Below are 15,427 nucleotides of genomic sequence, written 5' to 3' on the forward strand. Positions count from 1 at the left end.
AGTCGTCAAACAGTTCTGAGGGATTCCAAGCTTCACAGACATGACACCACTCAACCTCTCCAGCAGGCTCGTCTAGGTGGGTACCCTATGCCCATTTCTCAGCCTCCTTGCATGTGTTATCTGGAGCATCCCCAGGGTAGGGGTGGGCAGTGGTCAGAGCAGTTGGGAGGTGGGGATTTGGTACTCACTTGTGCATGTAGCCTTCGGGGCCGGCTGTGAGGTTTGCCTGCATGACCGCCTGGAACTCCGTCTCGTTGCAGCAGTATTTGAAGACCGTGTTGTTATGGTGACAGCAAAGGACGAAGGTTTTGTTGTCCGAGAGCCGGGGGCAGTGGAAACCAAAGTGGTAGCGGCCTTTGTGGTCCGTGTAAGGCTCACAGACCCGGAAATGTGCGGACAGGACTGGAATACAGAGACACCAGGTTTGCCAGGGTCCTCTTGGCAGCTCACAGGTACTGAGCAGAAAGGACTGGGCCACCTGCTCCAGGGTCCTACTGGCCCCTCCTTTCCTGGGAATCCTTCATGGTTCAGAGAGAACCTCACTTCGGCCCCAAAGCTTCCTGGACCTCTGATCCCCACCTCTGACACAGCAACAGCCCCAATAGCCCAGACTGAATGCTCCTTGAAGCTCATCTGTAGGGCCACCTCCAGCATCTCAGCCTATAGTGACTAGGGACCTATTCGGTGTCCTCACTGAATCCACATGGTCACCCTAGCAGGATTCTGCTGTCACTTTGAAGGTGGAGAAACTGAGCCTGAGGAGCCTAAAGGACCCAGAGGAGCTGGTCAGTGGTGATGACACAGGACTCAAGCCAGCTCCTGCAAACACACCCCCACACCCCCAAACCACCACACCCCCAAACTCCCACACCCCCCACCCCCCCTCCCCATCCCCTACCCCACCCCCTGGCAGGTTCACTGGGGGTGAGACCACAAAGGAGTGTCCGACTTGGGGTCCACCTCTACTGAAAGTCATAACTCCGTTATAGAAGCTGTTGTCCTAGACCTGAGCAGCTCATACTGTGAGAGGGCTGTGCTGGCTCCTGATCCTCTCTCCCTGGCCCACAGGATGAGGCCCCTATTCAGCTTTCTCTGCCGCAAAGCAGGATGAGCCGATAGTGATAAACAGGACGGAATTCGAACAAAGCAACAATGGGAAAGCAGAGCGGGCTGTCTCTGGCTTAATTAGTATCTTCATAAAGGGCTCGCTGTATCTAATTTGTATCACTGAAAAGGGGCTTCTTGGCACAGGCAAATGGCAGGCACAAAGGCCCTGGCTTCTTAGAGCTCCCACAAGAAGCTGAGAGGTTATTAGATTGCAGCCCACACAGCACCACCACAGGGGACCCCAGCGGGCCAGCTGGCAGGGGGTGGACACCCTGAGAGCTGGTGCTTAGGCTGACTCCAAAGGCCCTTCCCCGAAGGGCAGTTCCTCCTTCTGTGGACACAGTGGAGAGGTAGTGACTCTCTAGCCTCCAGTCCATCCCTGATCTTGAGAAGAGCCAATCCAGGGACACGGAGACCACTTGGTGTGGTGCCCCAGGGAGATGTGGCATGGAGTCCTATCTACTCCCACCAAACAGAAGAGATAGGGAGGCTCAGAGCCTTGGCCCACCAAGCATGCTAGTCAGAATGGAAGCTCTTTGACCCTACAAGAGCACAGAGCTCTAGGGTAGGGAACATGGGACATGATCTATTCTGGTAAGCCCATGCCCCAGGGCTTGTTCTGGGGACCATTGCCCCAAAGCAACAGCACATGGTGAGATTATCAGTAAGAAGCAGAGGACAGCAGTCATGTCCCATGACTCTTGGGTGACTTGAAGCCCCGTCCTGGCTCTGTGTGCTCAGCATGGGCACCTGGGAATGCCAGACACACCTAGGGTGCTAGTAGAAAGACCAACCTAGCTCTGGGACTGGCCTCTTGACTGTGAGTCACAGCATATAGCAGGGGGCTGTCAGGCTTTGGCAGGGGCAATTGCAAACATAGGAGTGAGACTGGAAGGTCCTGCCCAGGACCTAGTTCACAACCCCATAGCTATCCCTGAATGCTCCGGCCTTAGTCATTAGCCAGTGACCAGGAGACCCTGCTGCTTCCCCAGGGTCAGAAGAGCCCTGGGCTGGGGAACCTCCACCTTTCCTCTCTCTGCTTTGGAGAAGGATCAGAGCCCCTGTGGTGGAGCTCGAAACACCAGTGGGGGCAGCTTCACTGCCTCCAGCTCTCGTGAATTCCAGCACTTATGTGAAGCATGGTGAACCCCAGCTCTAGTGGCCCAGGCCGAGTCAATTCTTATTTAGCCTTGTGAGCACCACCCACATGCCTCCTCTGAGTCCCTGTCCCCAGTGGCAATAAAAAGTGACTGAGTCCTTACACCCAGAATAATGAGAACCAAGGGCCCTCTACCACATGGGGAAGAGCTGGGAAGACACAACATATAGTTGTCAGGCCCTCCTACATGGGAAAGAGCTAGGGTGGAGAGAACCAGGGTCCCCATCACATGGGAAGAGCTGGGGAGGTGGTGGCCCCAGACACCGGCCTCAGCTTGGCTGCTACTCTGCTCTCCTGGGAGTCCTATCACAATCTCCTCCAAGCTACATCCCAAGCAAAGGGTGAGGGAAGGAAGCCACCAGTCCCAAGCAATGGCTTGGCCATGGTGTGGGGAGGGTCAGAGAGGAGAGACAGAGCCATACACAACAGAGAGACACGGGATTGAGGAGGAGATCTGAGGCGTATGGAAGAGATATATGAAAGAAACAGAGAGGCAGGTAAGAGAGATGCATGGAGAAGTGGGAAAATATACAAAGTAACAGAACCATATAGAGATGGAGGAGTGAGACAGACAGACAGTGCCACGATAGCCTTTGTGAAGAGCCAGGCTCTGCCTCGGTCCTGGCTGGCTGCTGGGCTGTCTCTTGTCTTGGCTCAGCTCTAGTTTGGAGGCACGGAGGATCTGGTTTCTGAGTCCAAGCTTGCATACAGTGCCAGCCCAGGTACCTGGAGGGTGTGGCTCCAGTGCCGGGGTCTGAATCCTGGCCCCTCTGCTAGCTGTGATCTCCAGGCTCAGTTTTGGCTTGCAGAACTAGAGGAGCAAATGTGAGTGGCAGGTTCCTGGCAGCCCCACTCCCCCGCAGCATCCAACGATCAGATCAGCTCATCTCGGGGCTGGGAAACTTCATCCGGAGACTGAAGTACCCTTGTCCTGTTGACATGCAGAGCCCCAGCAGCAGCCCTACCCTGGAAGGGAGCCCCCACTCTCCCTCAAGCCCCTGAGCCCCACAGAAGTTTTACCTGCAGGAAACAACAGGGAGAATACCGCGAGCACGTTCCGGGACCGCTGGCCACAACTGGTCATCATCCGGCTGGCATTGACCCGTCCGGCGCTGCCTGTGTAAGACAGAGACACTCGGCAACTGTCTCCTCGCACTTGCTTTGTTACCCGCAGAGGAGGGACAGCAGACAGGCAGCAGACAGCAGGAGCTTGCGGGAGCCGGGGCGGGCGAATGGAGAATAAAAAACACCTCCATCCAATTTCCTCTCTGGAATGAGTGACCTTCCCCCAGCAGCCCCGTCACCTTTGCTTTTCACAGCAAAATGAGACTTAATCAAAGGACGCCGATGGCTCAGGTGGTGAAATCACCAACCATCCATCCAAAGTGTCCAGGAGGAGGGGGATGATAAGTCCTCTACCTCTGCCATCTCAGGGCTAGGGACCCTGCCTCCCTGCTCTGTCTCTAAGGGTGACTTCCATTTACTTTCCTGCAAGTACACACTGGCCTGGCTACCTTTCTAGGCACCAGGGACACAGCAGCCAACAAAAGAGGAAGCAAACAGTGGGGGAAAGAAACCTTTCCCGATGGTGTGCGCCCCAGAGCAGAAGCCACAGCCCTCACAGGTGAGCATTCACAGGACAGCACAGCGCTGGGAGAGTTGGACCGCAGCAGAGGCTCCACAGTGTACTCACAGCCCCATAACCACGGCTTTTGCTTATAGCAGCTAAAATAACGGAAGCCTCCACAGACAAGAAGGGGCAAACAAAACACATGTGTGCACACAGTGAAATACTACTCAGCCTTAAAAAGGAAGGCAATGAGCTGGCGGTGTAGCTCGGTGGTAGAGTGCTTGGCTGGCACGAGAAAGGTCCTGGGTTCGATTCTCAGTACTGCATAAACAACAGGAAAGGGGGGCTCTCAAACAATCTACCCTACAGAAGAATTCGCCAGCCAATGTGCTTGTGGAAATACGACAGACCCAGAAATATAAACACGAGTGATCTAACTCACAGTCACGCGGGGAAAGTGCCCAGAATAGTCACATCTGTAGAAAAAGGGGCCCAGAACGTGATGACCACAGCCTACATGATGTGTAGGTAGGAGACCTTGTGACTCTCCCCAGCTTGGCTGTATTATGCACTTCCCCCAGTCCCTGCCATCTTCAGGGCAGACCACAGCCCCTTTACATGGTTCTGGTGTCTCTACAGCGCAGATCAGCCTCCCGAGGACAGTCTGGGACAATGCCCAAGTGCACTGCCAATAAAGCAGTTCAGCCAAGCAACAGAGAAGCACCCCTCTCTCAGCTCACACTGTCCCAGACCCTATCTCAGCCTTCTGCAATGAACTTGGAGCCAGCTTGCCCTCAGGTACTGTCTACCTGGTCACCAAGGGAGCACTGTAACTCTGCTTCCATCAGAGATCCGGGGTTGGCTAATGGCCACTGGGATGATCCAGAGTTGACAACTAGTTCTAGGCCAGGCATATATGTGATGAGCCCCATATATATCCCAGTAGCCTGAACTTTGAGGTATGTGTGTATATAAGTGTGTGTGTGTGTGTGTGTGTGTGTGTGTGTATCCAAGTAGTCTAATCCTTGAGGGGTGTGTGTGTGTGTGTGTGTGTGTGTGTGTATCCCAGTAGTCTAATCCTTGAGGTATGTGTGTGTGTGTGTGTGTGTGAGTGTGTGTGTGTGTGTATGGGAGATGTGGGTGTGTGTGTGCATGTGTATGGGGGTATGTGTATCTCTAGGGACAGGTGCTGACCTTGGGCAGTTTAATTTGTCCAAGGGAGAGGACAAACTTGACTATCATACAAATGTCACCAAAGCTCAGCACTGAGTCCTGTTGGTGGCATGGCTCCTCCAGCCCTGGGGAGGACTCCTCTACCCCTGGGGAGGACTCCTCTGGCCTTGGGGAGGGCTCCTCCAGCCCTGAGGAGGACTGCTCTGTACACTACTGCCTTTCCATTTCCTCTGGAGCCCTAAGCTGCTTAATTGCTCGGTGCTTGGCCTCCCGCCCCTGGCCCTCCTGGGAGGAAGAACAGAGATTAAGGCTTTTGAGAACATTTAGGAAAGGATTTCCATGTGGAAACCCACAGGGTCAGCTCTGAAAAATGCACTGTGAGGAAAAAGCGCCTCTGAGATGCCCACACCCCTCAGGGCTCCTTTCACTATAGACTCAGGCAGGGAAGCTGAGGCCTCCAGAGGCTACCTGGGTCTCCAAATGCCCAGCCTCTTCTCCCAGCCTGAGAGGCCTTGAAAGGCAGGGCTGCCCCACTTCTGTCTGTACGGAGCAGGGGGTTGGAGGAAGCTGAATCTAAGAGTTGCTAGGCTTGAGCATGAGGCATCCGCCTCAGCCCTCTGGTCAGTTTCCAGTCCCTGCAAAGACCCAGTATACTGGCCGATGATGAGACTGTCCTTCTCGCTGTGGCGAATCCAGGCTCTGCTATCTTGCGATCACAGAAGTACAGCCGCCTCCGGGAGGTTCTGCCCTTACTTTAACTTGCCACTGAACCTACACCCATGAGACCCCATCTCTTCCTGACACCGACTACTCCCCTGCTAGGCTCTCCTCCCTCTGCTGGCCACTGAGACAGGAGGCAAAATGGACTTAGAGCACATTCTACCTCCCATAGTGAGACAGTCCCCCCGGCTTGTGAGACATTCTGTGGAGTGCACGCCGCCGGCTTCCCCTGAGACATACACTCGTGTATCCCAGTACTTTGAGAATAGACTAGACCCTGGGTTTGGCGCTGAGCACAATGAGGTGGAAGTCACTGTCCAAGGGGTGGGGCTGGGGGGTTCCTGGTGTCTGAAGCTGGACTTTAGAAGGCTCCTTCCTGGGTTCCTCTGTCAGGCCAGAAGGGTCTTAGGTTAGGGCCTGACTGCAGGGCCCAGGCATGAGGGTTTAGCTTAGGCTTCCCAGGCCCTGTGGGAATCCTGGCCTTACAGGATCCCAGCCTTGGTCCTCAGGCATCTCTGGGAGAGGCATGATGCCAGTCTCAGGGCCAACTGTATGCACTTCAGCCTGTGGCCCAGCAGGTCTTGCCCACAGTCACTGACCCTGTGGCTGAGTCTGTGACCCAGCCTTCAAAGATCTCAATGGTTTTCAGCACCATGGTTCAACTGAGTGCTCAACCCTCATCTGGGTCTGCCTCCGAGAAGTCCACCAGGATTGTCACCCTGGCTGAGAGGGAGCATCTCAGTTAGATGTCCTGATCTGGGACATGCAGAAGTTGACACCTGCTAGATTTCACTCCACTGGAGAGGGACAGGGACTGAAAGAGGTCTGTCCTGCCTTTGAGGACTATGACACCTCTACAGGCGGCTGTCTTATGCTGGCTGGGTCTTCACAGAACATGCTCTACTCTATGCACAACTCTGTTACCTTGGTTAATGTCCACTAACCCAATACCCACAGACCAGTTCGTCAGAGAGGAAGCAAAGGCTCAGAGAGGTAGACTGAACTGCCCAATCTCACACAGCCACTCAGTCCTGAGACAGGAGGCAAAGAGCATTGTACCTCCAAGTGCCAAAACAATGCGGAGGCTCATGAGGCCTCCCAGGGAGCGCAAGAGGTCGGCTTATCTGAGATTTCTCCCTGTGTGTTCCAGCACTTTGAAAAAAAGCAGTCAACTGCCCAAGATGGCAGCTCTGTCACCAACAGTAAGACCTGAGTATCTGAGAGTGACTGAGGTTTGACGGGGTCCAGGACCATGGTCGGCACGTACCACCACGGCCCACCCTCTCTGTGGGTCAGCTGGGGACTGCTGCTCTAAGAGTTCAGGGTTATTTTTAAACACTGATTTTGGCGAGGCTGGGAGGGGAAAAAGAAGGGCATGTGAAGAGAAACAGACCTTGGTGAGACAGATGAGACCCCATCGCCAAGAACGGATCTGTTTTCCCCGTCAGCAGGACAAGGGCGCACTGAGCAAGGGACAGCAGGACAGCGGGACAGGGGGAAGATACTGGAGGGCCTCATCAATAACCTGGACACTCAGCAACTTCTGTAGCTCCCTGCTGCCTGTCTCTAGTCCTGATGCCAGCCGCTGGGCAGAAGCCAGGTACCCCGTTGGTCTAGAGGGTGAGGGTCAGCCAGACTTGTGGGTAGAGTCCTCAAGGCCAGTCACTCTGCCTTGTCACCGCTTGTAACCACATCTCTGGTGACTGGGAGAGCTTCCTTCAGTCCTCTGTGCCCTAGAGCAAAGGTAGAAACTGTGCAGACTCTCAGGATCACTGTGCTGTCTCTAGACTCTTCCCATAGCATCAGGCCCTCACACGTGGCTGTGGGCCACTATTCTTGCCTTTAACTCTCTGCATGACTGCCACCCACCAACACAGCTCCCAGGAAGCCACAGTCCCCATTCCACAGAGCACACCAGGCCACTCGCCCACTTGAGAAATCAAAGCCTTGCTCCATACTGGGGCCTTGGCTCTACCTAACCACCCATACCACCTGCTGCATAGATTTCTCCCCTCAACCTTTATAGTTGCTACCTCCCAACCCCAGGCCACCCTCTCTACCCTGCAGCCAGGGATAGAGGCTCAAGGTGAGGGGGGAGCCCACTTGCAGCTTTCTTTCCTGATTCTCACCCCTCAAGAGTTCTCCCCCAAATGGTGCCCACCCTAACTGTCCAAATGTTAAGTCTGGGCGGGGGCTGTGCTGCTCATGGGGGTTTGTGTCCTGTCTTGAGAGTGAGGTGAGGGCTCAGGGGCTTGCTTCTTGGCAGATAGTAGCCACAAGGACAAGTCACCAGTCAACTCCAGTCCCCAAAGCACACAAAGAAGCCAAGAGCCGTGGGGAGGATGGACTGCTCTGCTTTCTGTGTTCCAAGTGGCCTCAGGGATGTCCAGAGTCTTGCCTGTGTCCCAGCCTGCCATGCCCAGGCATTCTCTTCTGAACCATCTGGGACATCCATATCAGATCTGCCTATGTCAGCGTCATCTTGCCGCTGAAGCAGCGATGGTATCCTACAAACACCTGATGAGCTGCCACAGGGAGTTAAGCAAACCTGACAGACAAGGCCCCATGGCTCTGACAAAGGCCCTGGGAAGGACAGGCATTAAAGCTGTCACGTGATGAGCTAGTGACTAAACTTGGGCCGTACTAATGGTGGTAGTGACATTAGCGTTCATATAAATAATTCCACCAGGCCAAGGTCCTCCAAGGTCTCCAAGGTCTCCAAGGTCTCCCTGTGGACAACAGCGCTATGACCAGACATAAACAGGGGAACAGAGGAACCGCAAATGGAGACCACAGGCGGCAGCTGACAGAACCTATCTGTGTTAGGACAGAGCTCAGCATCTTCCCCCTCTCACCTTGGCTCACCATCCTTGTCTGTGCCAAAGCCTGTGCAGATGTGGAGGGAAATAATAGGCCAGGAGAAAAGCGTCAAGCCTGGGTCTGTATGCCAGAGTCGGGATGTGAGGCTGCAGGGCCAGCTGATGGGGTCAGGCCCACGTGCACTCAGACACACACATCAAGGAAACACATATACCCTAACGTCTGCTTGGCAGCTATACAACCCAAGAAACATGCACTCGTGCACGCACCCGCCCACACACAACCCAGAGGTGTGTGTATGTATGCCCCACGCCCAATAACCAGCTCACAGCCTGTGTATATGCGTTGTCACCAGTGGCTGTTGTCACTCAAATTCCCAGCAGTCAGCCTGATGTCAGGTGCATGAGCTTTGGTTTTTAGGACAACACGTACCTGGAACTTGGGACATGTCCCTGGGTGTTTGAGGGCAGATCAAAGCGTGCAGTGCACCTCTGATCTGTTTTGGTTAGTAGGAAGAAAAACAGTGCGTTGCCTCACAGTGTTAGTATGGATGGAGGAAGGCGGCAGGAGAGGGGCACCTCCCACCTGCCACCAGGACACGTGGTCTGCAGTGGGAGGGGCAGGCCAGCCCTTTATACCCCGTCGCTGTGGGTGCCAGCTCGGTTCATCCGGTTGAGATCAGTTTGCTTTGGCTCTTTGTCTTGTAGTTCGTAGTGGGCATCTTACAAGTCCATGATAAGCTGACTGAGGTCATCCTCTCTTTCCCCAACCCCAGACAGGATTTCTCTGTGTGGACCTGGCTGTCCTGGGCTGGCCTCTGTCTCTGCCTCTTCCTCTGCCTCTGCCCTCTGCCCTCTGCCCTCTGCCCTCTGCCCTCTGCCCTCTGTCCTCTGTCCTCTGTCCTCTGTCCTCTGCCCTCTTCCTTTTGCTTCTGTCTCTGCCCTCTGCCTCTGCCCTCTACCCTTTGCTTCTACCTCTGCCCTCTGCCCTCTGCCCTTTCCTTTTGCCCTCTGCCCTTTGCCTCTGCCCTCTGCCCTTTGCCTTTGCTCTCTGCCCTTTGCCTCTGACTCTGCCCTCTGTCCTCTACCACTGCCTTCTGCCTTTGCCCTCTGCCTTCTGCCCTCTGCCTCTGCCCTCTGCCCTCTGCCTCTGCCCTCTGCCCTCTGCCTCCCAAGTGCTGGGATTAAGGGTGTGCACCATCATCCGGCCCAATCTCCTTTTATGAAATCCATGAGTCGGAGCTCAGAGAGGCCTAGGGATGTGCCAGAGCTGAAGGGTGGTGCACCATAAAAGCTCATCTCAGGCTGTTCAGCCCCAACTACGGAGGGACTCACACTGGATTCGGGGTGTGGGCTTCTGTGCATCAGCACAGATACTCTGGCACTGAGCTAGCTAGGTAAGGTAATGCAAGCTGCTTCACCGGTCTGTTTCCTGGTGACTGGACCCATGCCACCCACCTTGAGGACCACAGTGAGGCTAGACAGAAGGGCTATAGCTAGCAGGGCAGCCACAGCTCTGAGCTCATGGGTGGAGCAGCTCCCAAAGGCAACAATTAGGTCCTGAGAGGTTCCTTGCCCTTTAAGAAACATGTGTGACAACCATGTCTGATGCCACTCCAGCTCTCCTCCCCAGCGCTGCTCAGCCTTTCCTCAACCTCCATCCACGTTGGCAGTCTCCCAGATCCTTAACACCACCTATATATTTTGCACACAGTAGGCACTAAACATCCCCCACCCCCTGCCTCTGCAGAGTAGGAACCTGCTGACATTCTGCCTGGACGTTGGCAAAGCTTTAGAAACTTCTAGATAGGAAAAAGGAAACTTCTAGAGAGGTCAAACAGAGGTGTGGTGAGAATGGCTAGCTCCTTCTGCCAAGCCACTTGGCTTGGAGTGATGGGGCAGGCATAGGGCCCAGAGTCCCACTATGTGTGAAGCCATCTTCTCCAGGAGCCTCTGTCAGGTGAGAGAGAGGAGAAGGCTCTGAACACTTGAGTCTAATGGGAAGAACGCAGCTTTACTGCCTCTGGTCTCGCTAGGCCCTCCCTTCCAGAGATGAAGTTATCCCCATTTAAGGCTCCCTCCCTTCGGCGACTGCTCCCCACCTCACAGCCAACCAGGCTCTAGAGGGTGCAAGTTCTGAGCCCAACCAGGACTTCCCCTTCCAGAGGCTCCCCATGCTCCACCCATCATCGGTTCTGTGTGTGTTGCTTGCTAGATGGGAAGTCAGGTCCCCCCTGCCATCCCACTGCATAGGAGAGGAAACTAAGGCCGGAGGGAAGTAGGCAGCATAGTGACAGCTAACTGTGGCTTTCCAGGCCTGCTGAAGGCTCCTGGTGCCCTTCTCTTTGGGGCCACCACCAGCTCCCCACTGTGCATCAGTATCCTTCTGCTGCATGTAAAAGAAGATTCTGGCTGAGATGACCCTTGGCCTTTTCAGTATGGCCAGCTTCTGCCTTAGGCCTCCCAGCAATCCGCTGTTTAGAGAAGGGGGACCAGCATCCAGAACCCCAGGCTCTCGGGAAGAGGTGTGACTGGAGGGATGTCCCTTATGGAGATAGACAGGGGGAAAGTGGGCACACCCACTGCCTATTGGAGCGTGGTCTGGTTTCTCTCTCAAGACCTCCTCAGTGTCAGGGGCTTCACCGGGGAGAGGAACTAAGGTCCTGAGTCTGTTCCCCCTCTCTCTTTTTTCTTTCTTTCTTTTTTTTTTTCGGAGCTGGGGACCGAACCCAGGGCCTTGTGCTTGCTAGGCAAGCGCTCTACTGCTGAGCTAAATCCCCAACCCCTGTTCCCTCTCATAATGGGGCAGCCCACCCATCCTAAGGGATATAAGAAGGACTAAAGAGGAGATGAGGTGATGTTGACTGACATTCATTCATTAATCCACTCCTTCACACACGTGTGAGACGATCCTGGGACCCACAGACCTGCAGGGAGCTAAACAGGAATCTTGACTGCAGAGGGGTGTCCAGACTGGTCTAGGTCGAAAGCCCTAGAAGCTGAGGTCTGGTAGGTAAGCAGGCCAGAATCAGACCAAAGGAAACTGAGTCTGTATGCTAAGGTACGCTGCTGAGGTCCTGAGGCAGGAGGTGGGTATGGCCCACTGCCCCCTGGGGACATGATTGGCTCCCATTGTGTTCTGCCTGGCAACCCTGCCTGGCCTGCTGATTGGGCACAGAGGGATAGAAAGCCATCCCTGGGCACTGGGTAGGGAGGGGACATGGAACAGTGCATTTGTCTAAAGCCAGTTGTCACCAGGGTCAGGGCTCTTAAAGGTGATCAACCTTTCAGAAATTGAAGATGTGAGAAGCCTGTGTCAGAACTTGATTCCCTCATCCCCAACCCCTATCCCTGCCATCACCATGTTGGGCTGGTCCACAAAGCATTCAACTTACCCCACCTCAGACCTGTAGCTTTCAGCACACACCAGGCCCTGGTCTCTCACCTAGCTCTCTTCCCAGCCACGCTCCATGCCAGGTTCTTGCCATTAGGGCGTTGAGGCAGAGAGAGGGTGTAGAGCTCAAAGTCACAAAGCAAGGTGTGGCAGAGCCAGGACAGGGGCTGTCTATGCTCCCCTACAGGGCTGAACATCCAGACTCACACTAATGACGCCAACTGTCATTACCTTCTTCTGGAAACTTCCATAAGACTTTCCCTTTTTGCAGAGTTCTGTAAGGCAGGGGCCAGAAACAACTGCATATACCGGCTGTGATCCCCCTGCAGCTGCTGGTCTCTCTCCTGGCTCTCCAGTCACCATTGGCTCTAAACCCCAACCAAGGCGAGTGACTGGGTCAGACCTCGTAAAGGCAAAAGAGGCTTCCAGTCTGCCAGCCTGCCACCCACCCTCCTTCCATGTGCTGGAAGGACTCTGCCTGCTCCAAGGGATGCAGAGGCTAGGAACATGTCACCGGTGACCCCTTACCATACTCTACATAGGCCAGACTCTGGGCTTGCTGTCCCACAGGGCCCTATCCATCCCCAGTGAGAATCAGTTCTCAAATGAGCAGTCCTGTGCAGTGTCCCAGCTATGTTGAGGTTCTGAGACCTTATAGCTGAGGTTCTGAGGCCTTATAGCTGGGGCTCAGCACAATATGAACCCCCTGAATTGTGGCTTAGAGGAGACAGATAGGTGTTAGGATGTCATTATGTGGACCTCTCCTATACCAACACTGCCCTGAGGCATGCAGGAGAAAAGTAAACTTCAGCATCAGCCATAAGCACAGATGTCTCCGAAGCCCAGAGAGATGCCAGGGACCCTAGGTAGTCAGCCATCACTGGTAGACTCTATATTGGCTTGGCCCCTCCCTGTCCTGATTCCATAATGACTGTCATCTCTCACCCTCCAGCCCATTTCCCAGGGTAGTGTCCATGTCCTGTTGGTTCATGGAGCATTCAAGTCACCCCTGTGTCAGGCCTGCAGTTCTAGCACACACCAAGCTCTGGTCTGTCACCTAGCTCTCTCTTCCCTTCTTCTCTAGACCCTTGCTATTAGGACATTGAGGCACAGAGAGTGTCAGCGCAAGCCCAAAGTCACACAGCAAGGGGTGGAAGAGCTAGGACATGGGCAGACCTGAGGGGCTTGTGTATGTCCTCTCTGCAGGGAGAGCCACCCTTCCCTGCTCTTTGAGATACTTCTAGCTGGGCACAACCCTGGTTCCTTGCATCCCAGTTTTCACGTCAACCCTGTTCCTGTCTGCCCCTCCTCACAACATCTCCCACATTAGGTCTGTGTGGCTCAGCCCCCCTGCCTGCCCTGGGCTGACATTCCTACAGCAGCCTGCACTGCAGCTTCTGGGTGGCATTAAGAGCCAGGCCATAAAGGAGGCCAGCTCCCTCGCTCCCGCCCTCGGCCCCTGGAATCCACCCTCCCGAGCAAGGCCAGAGATAAACCTTTTTTTTATCCATTTTGGCAGACAGCACACATGGGTCTCTGTGCCCTTATCGAGCCATAATCCAGATGGACTGTGGCAGCCCAGAGGGCTGGGTGCCATGTAGGGCAGCCATGGGACAACTTTATGGTAGGGGCTGGCGGGTTACATCATCCTTAAGGCTAGGGGTGCTGTGCTGATCCTCAGGGTACAAGCAGGGGCACAGGGTGTGGGGGGAGTGGATGTACCCAGTTAGCTTGTGACAAAGCTGAGACCCAAACCTAAGCGGCTGACAAGGAGCAGGAAGGGCTCTGAGCTTGGAGTCTGAACACAGGTTTCAGTCTCAGCTCTGACACTTCTTAGCTATGCTGCCCTGGGTGAGTCCCTTTCCTTTTCTGAACTTGGGCCACCCGGCTGCTTTTGTCACTGTCTTTTGAGGACCATGATGGTACAAAGTTGATATCTCATTAATTAGCTGCTGCTGCTGCTTCTTCTTCTTCTTCTTCTTCTTCTTCTTCTTCTTCTTCTTCTTCTTCTTCTTCTTCTTCTTCTTCTTCTTCTCCTCCTCCTCCTCCTCCTCCTCCTCCTCCTCCTCCTCCTCCTCCTCTTCCTCCTCCTCCTCCTCTTCCTCCTCTTCCTCCTCCTCCTCTCCCTCCTCCTCCTCCTCTTCCTCCTCCTCCTCTCCCTCCTCCTCCTCCTCTCCCTCCTCCTCCTCTCCCTCCTCCTCCTCTCCCTCCTCCTCCTCCTCTCCCTCCTCCTCCTCTCCCTCCTCCTCCTCCTCTCCCTCCTCCTCCTCCTCTCCCTCTTCCTCCTCCTCTTCCTCCTCCTCCTCCTCTCCCTCCTCCTCCTCCTTTTCCTCCTCCTCCTCTTCCTCCTCCTCCTCATCCTCCTTCTCCTCCTCTTCCTCTTCTTCCTCCTCTTCCTCTTCTTCCCCCTCTACAGATTCAGAGCCACAGAGAAACCAGGGGAGCAAAGAGCCCCAGGAGGAGCCTGTCAGTGAGGCTCACTGTATCACATCCTGGGTCCTTCCCCCTCTACCCACCCAGAGGCCAGGTATGGCTAACACCCTTCTTGGCTGAGCAGAGGCTCCACTGGTCCAGGGGCACCAGGTTCTAGAATGGCCTCCCAGTGGCACCATTTATAAGAAAGAGACCTGGAAATTGGCTAAAGGCAAAAAAAGACCAAACTATGTCTCAAGAGGGTCAAATGCAGGTGCTTCCTCAGAGCAAAGAATGGTCACACTCAACATCCCAGGCCAGCCCAGCCGTGCAAAGCCAATGGAGATGCTTAAGCTCCAAAAACTGGGTTCAGATCGACACTCTTTCCCAAGGCTGAAGAGAGCTCTGAAATACATAACTACCTGGTGTCTCAAAATACACTGCCTGTGACAAGCAAGGCCCATAGGGGAGAATGGGGGACTCTGTGGAACACACGGCAGCTGGCGGTGGCCCTGGTGAAGACAGGAATATTTGCTGTCACTGACCAACAACACATGGGTAATCATCAAAGCCACCACACAGATTTAGGTAGGAAAGAGCTAGAAGCCAGGGCAGCAACAGATCAAATTCCACGGTCTAGGTCCCTCAAATAAAATACAGAGCAATAGAGAAAATCCCTACATAAGAACCAAAACGGGGGGGGGGGGTTGGGGAGACGGCTCAGTGGGCAAAGTGCTTTGTCACGCACATGAGCACAGGGACCTCATTTTGGATCCCCAGCACTTGTGTAAGATTTTAGCCAAGTACTGCAGCGGGTGCCTCTCATCCCGATGCTGAGGAGGGAGAGATGGGGAGACCCCTGGAGCTCAGCAGACAGCGCAGGTGAATTGGTGAGCACCAGGCTCAGTTAGCAAGTGATATTCCCAACGCCGCCCCCAGTCTCAAATCGTAAGATGGGAAAGCAATGGAGAAAAATACCAATGTTGAACTCTGGCCTACACAGTTATACACACATGCACACACATACGCATGCATGCACACAGATACTCATGCTTAATATAAATGATTGTGCC

General features: G+C 54.5%; 1 protein-coding gene across 9 annotated transcripts in view; it reads right to left on the reverse strand.

The window, feature by feature from the left end:
- The window catches only part of Shisal1 (shisa like 1), a 117,055-nt gene that overhangs the window by 38,589 nt on the left and 63,039 nt on the right, over positions 1–15,427 (reverse strand). For all 9 annotated transcript variants that reach the window (XM_087558759.1, XM_087558760.1, NM_001432013.1 and 6 more), the window contains 2 exon segments: positions 3,287–3,382; positions 189–402 (listed from right to left, as the gene is read on the reverse strand). In XM_087558759.1, coding sequence (XP_087414885.1) covers positions 189–402; positions 3,287–3,382 — 310 coding nt within the window.

This window comes from Rattus norvegicus, chromosome 7, assembly GCF_021556685.1.
Source record: "Rattus norvegicus strain SHRSP/BbbUtx chromosome 7, alternate assembly SHRSP_T2T, whole genome shotgun sequence".
In the NCBI taxonomy this organism is placed as follows: Eukaryota; Metazoa; Chordata; class Mammalia; order Rodentia; family Muridae; genus Rattus; species Rattus norvegicus.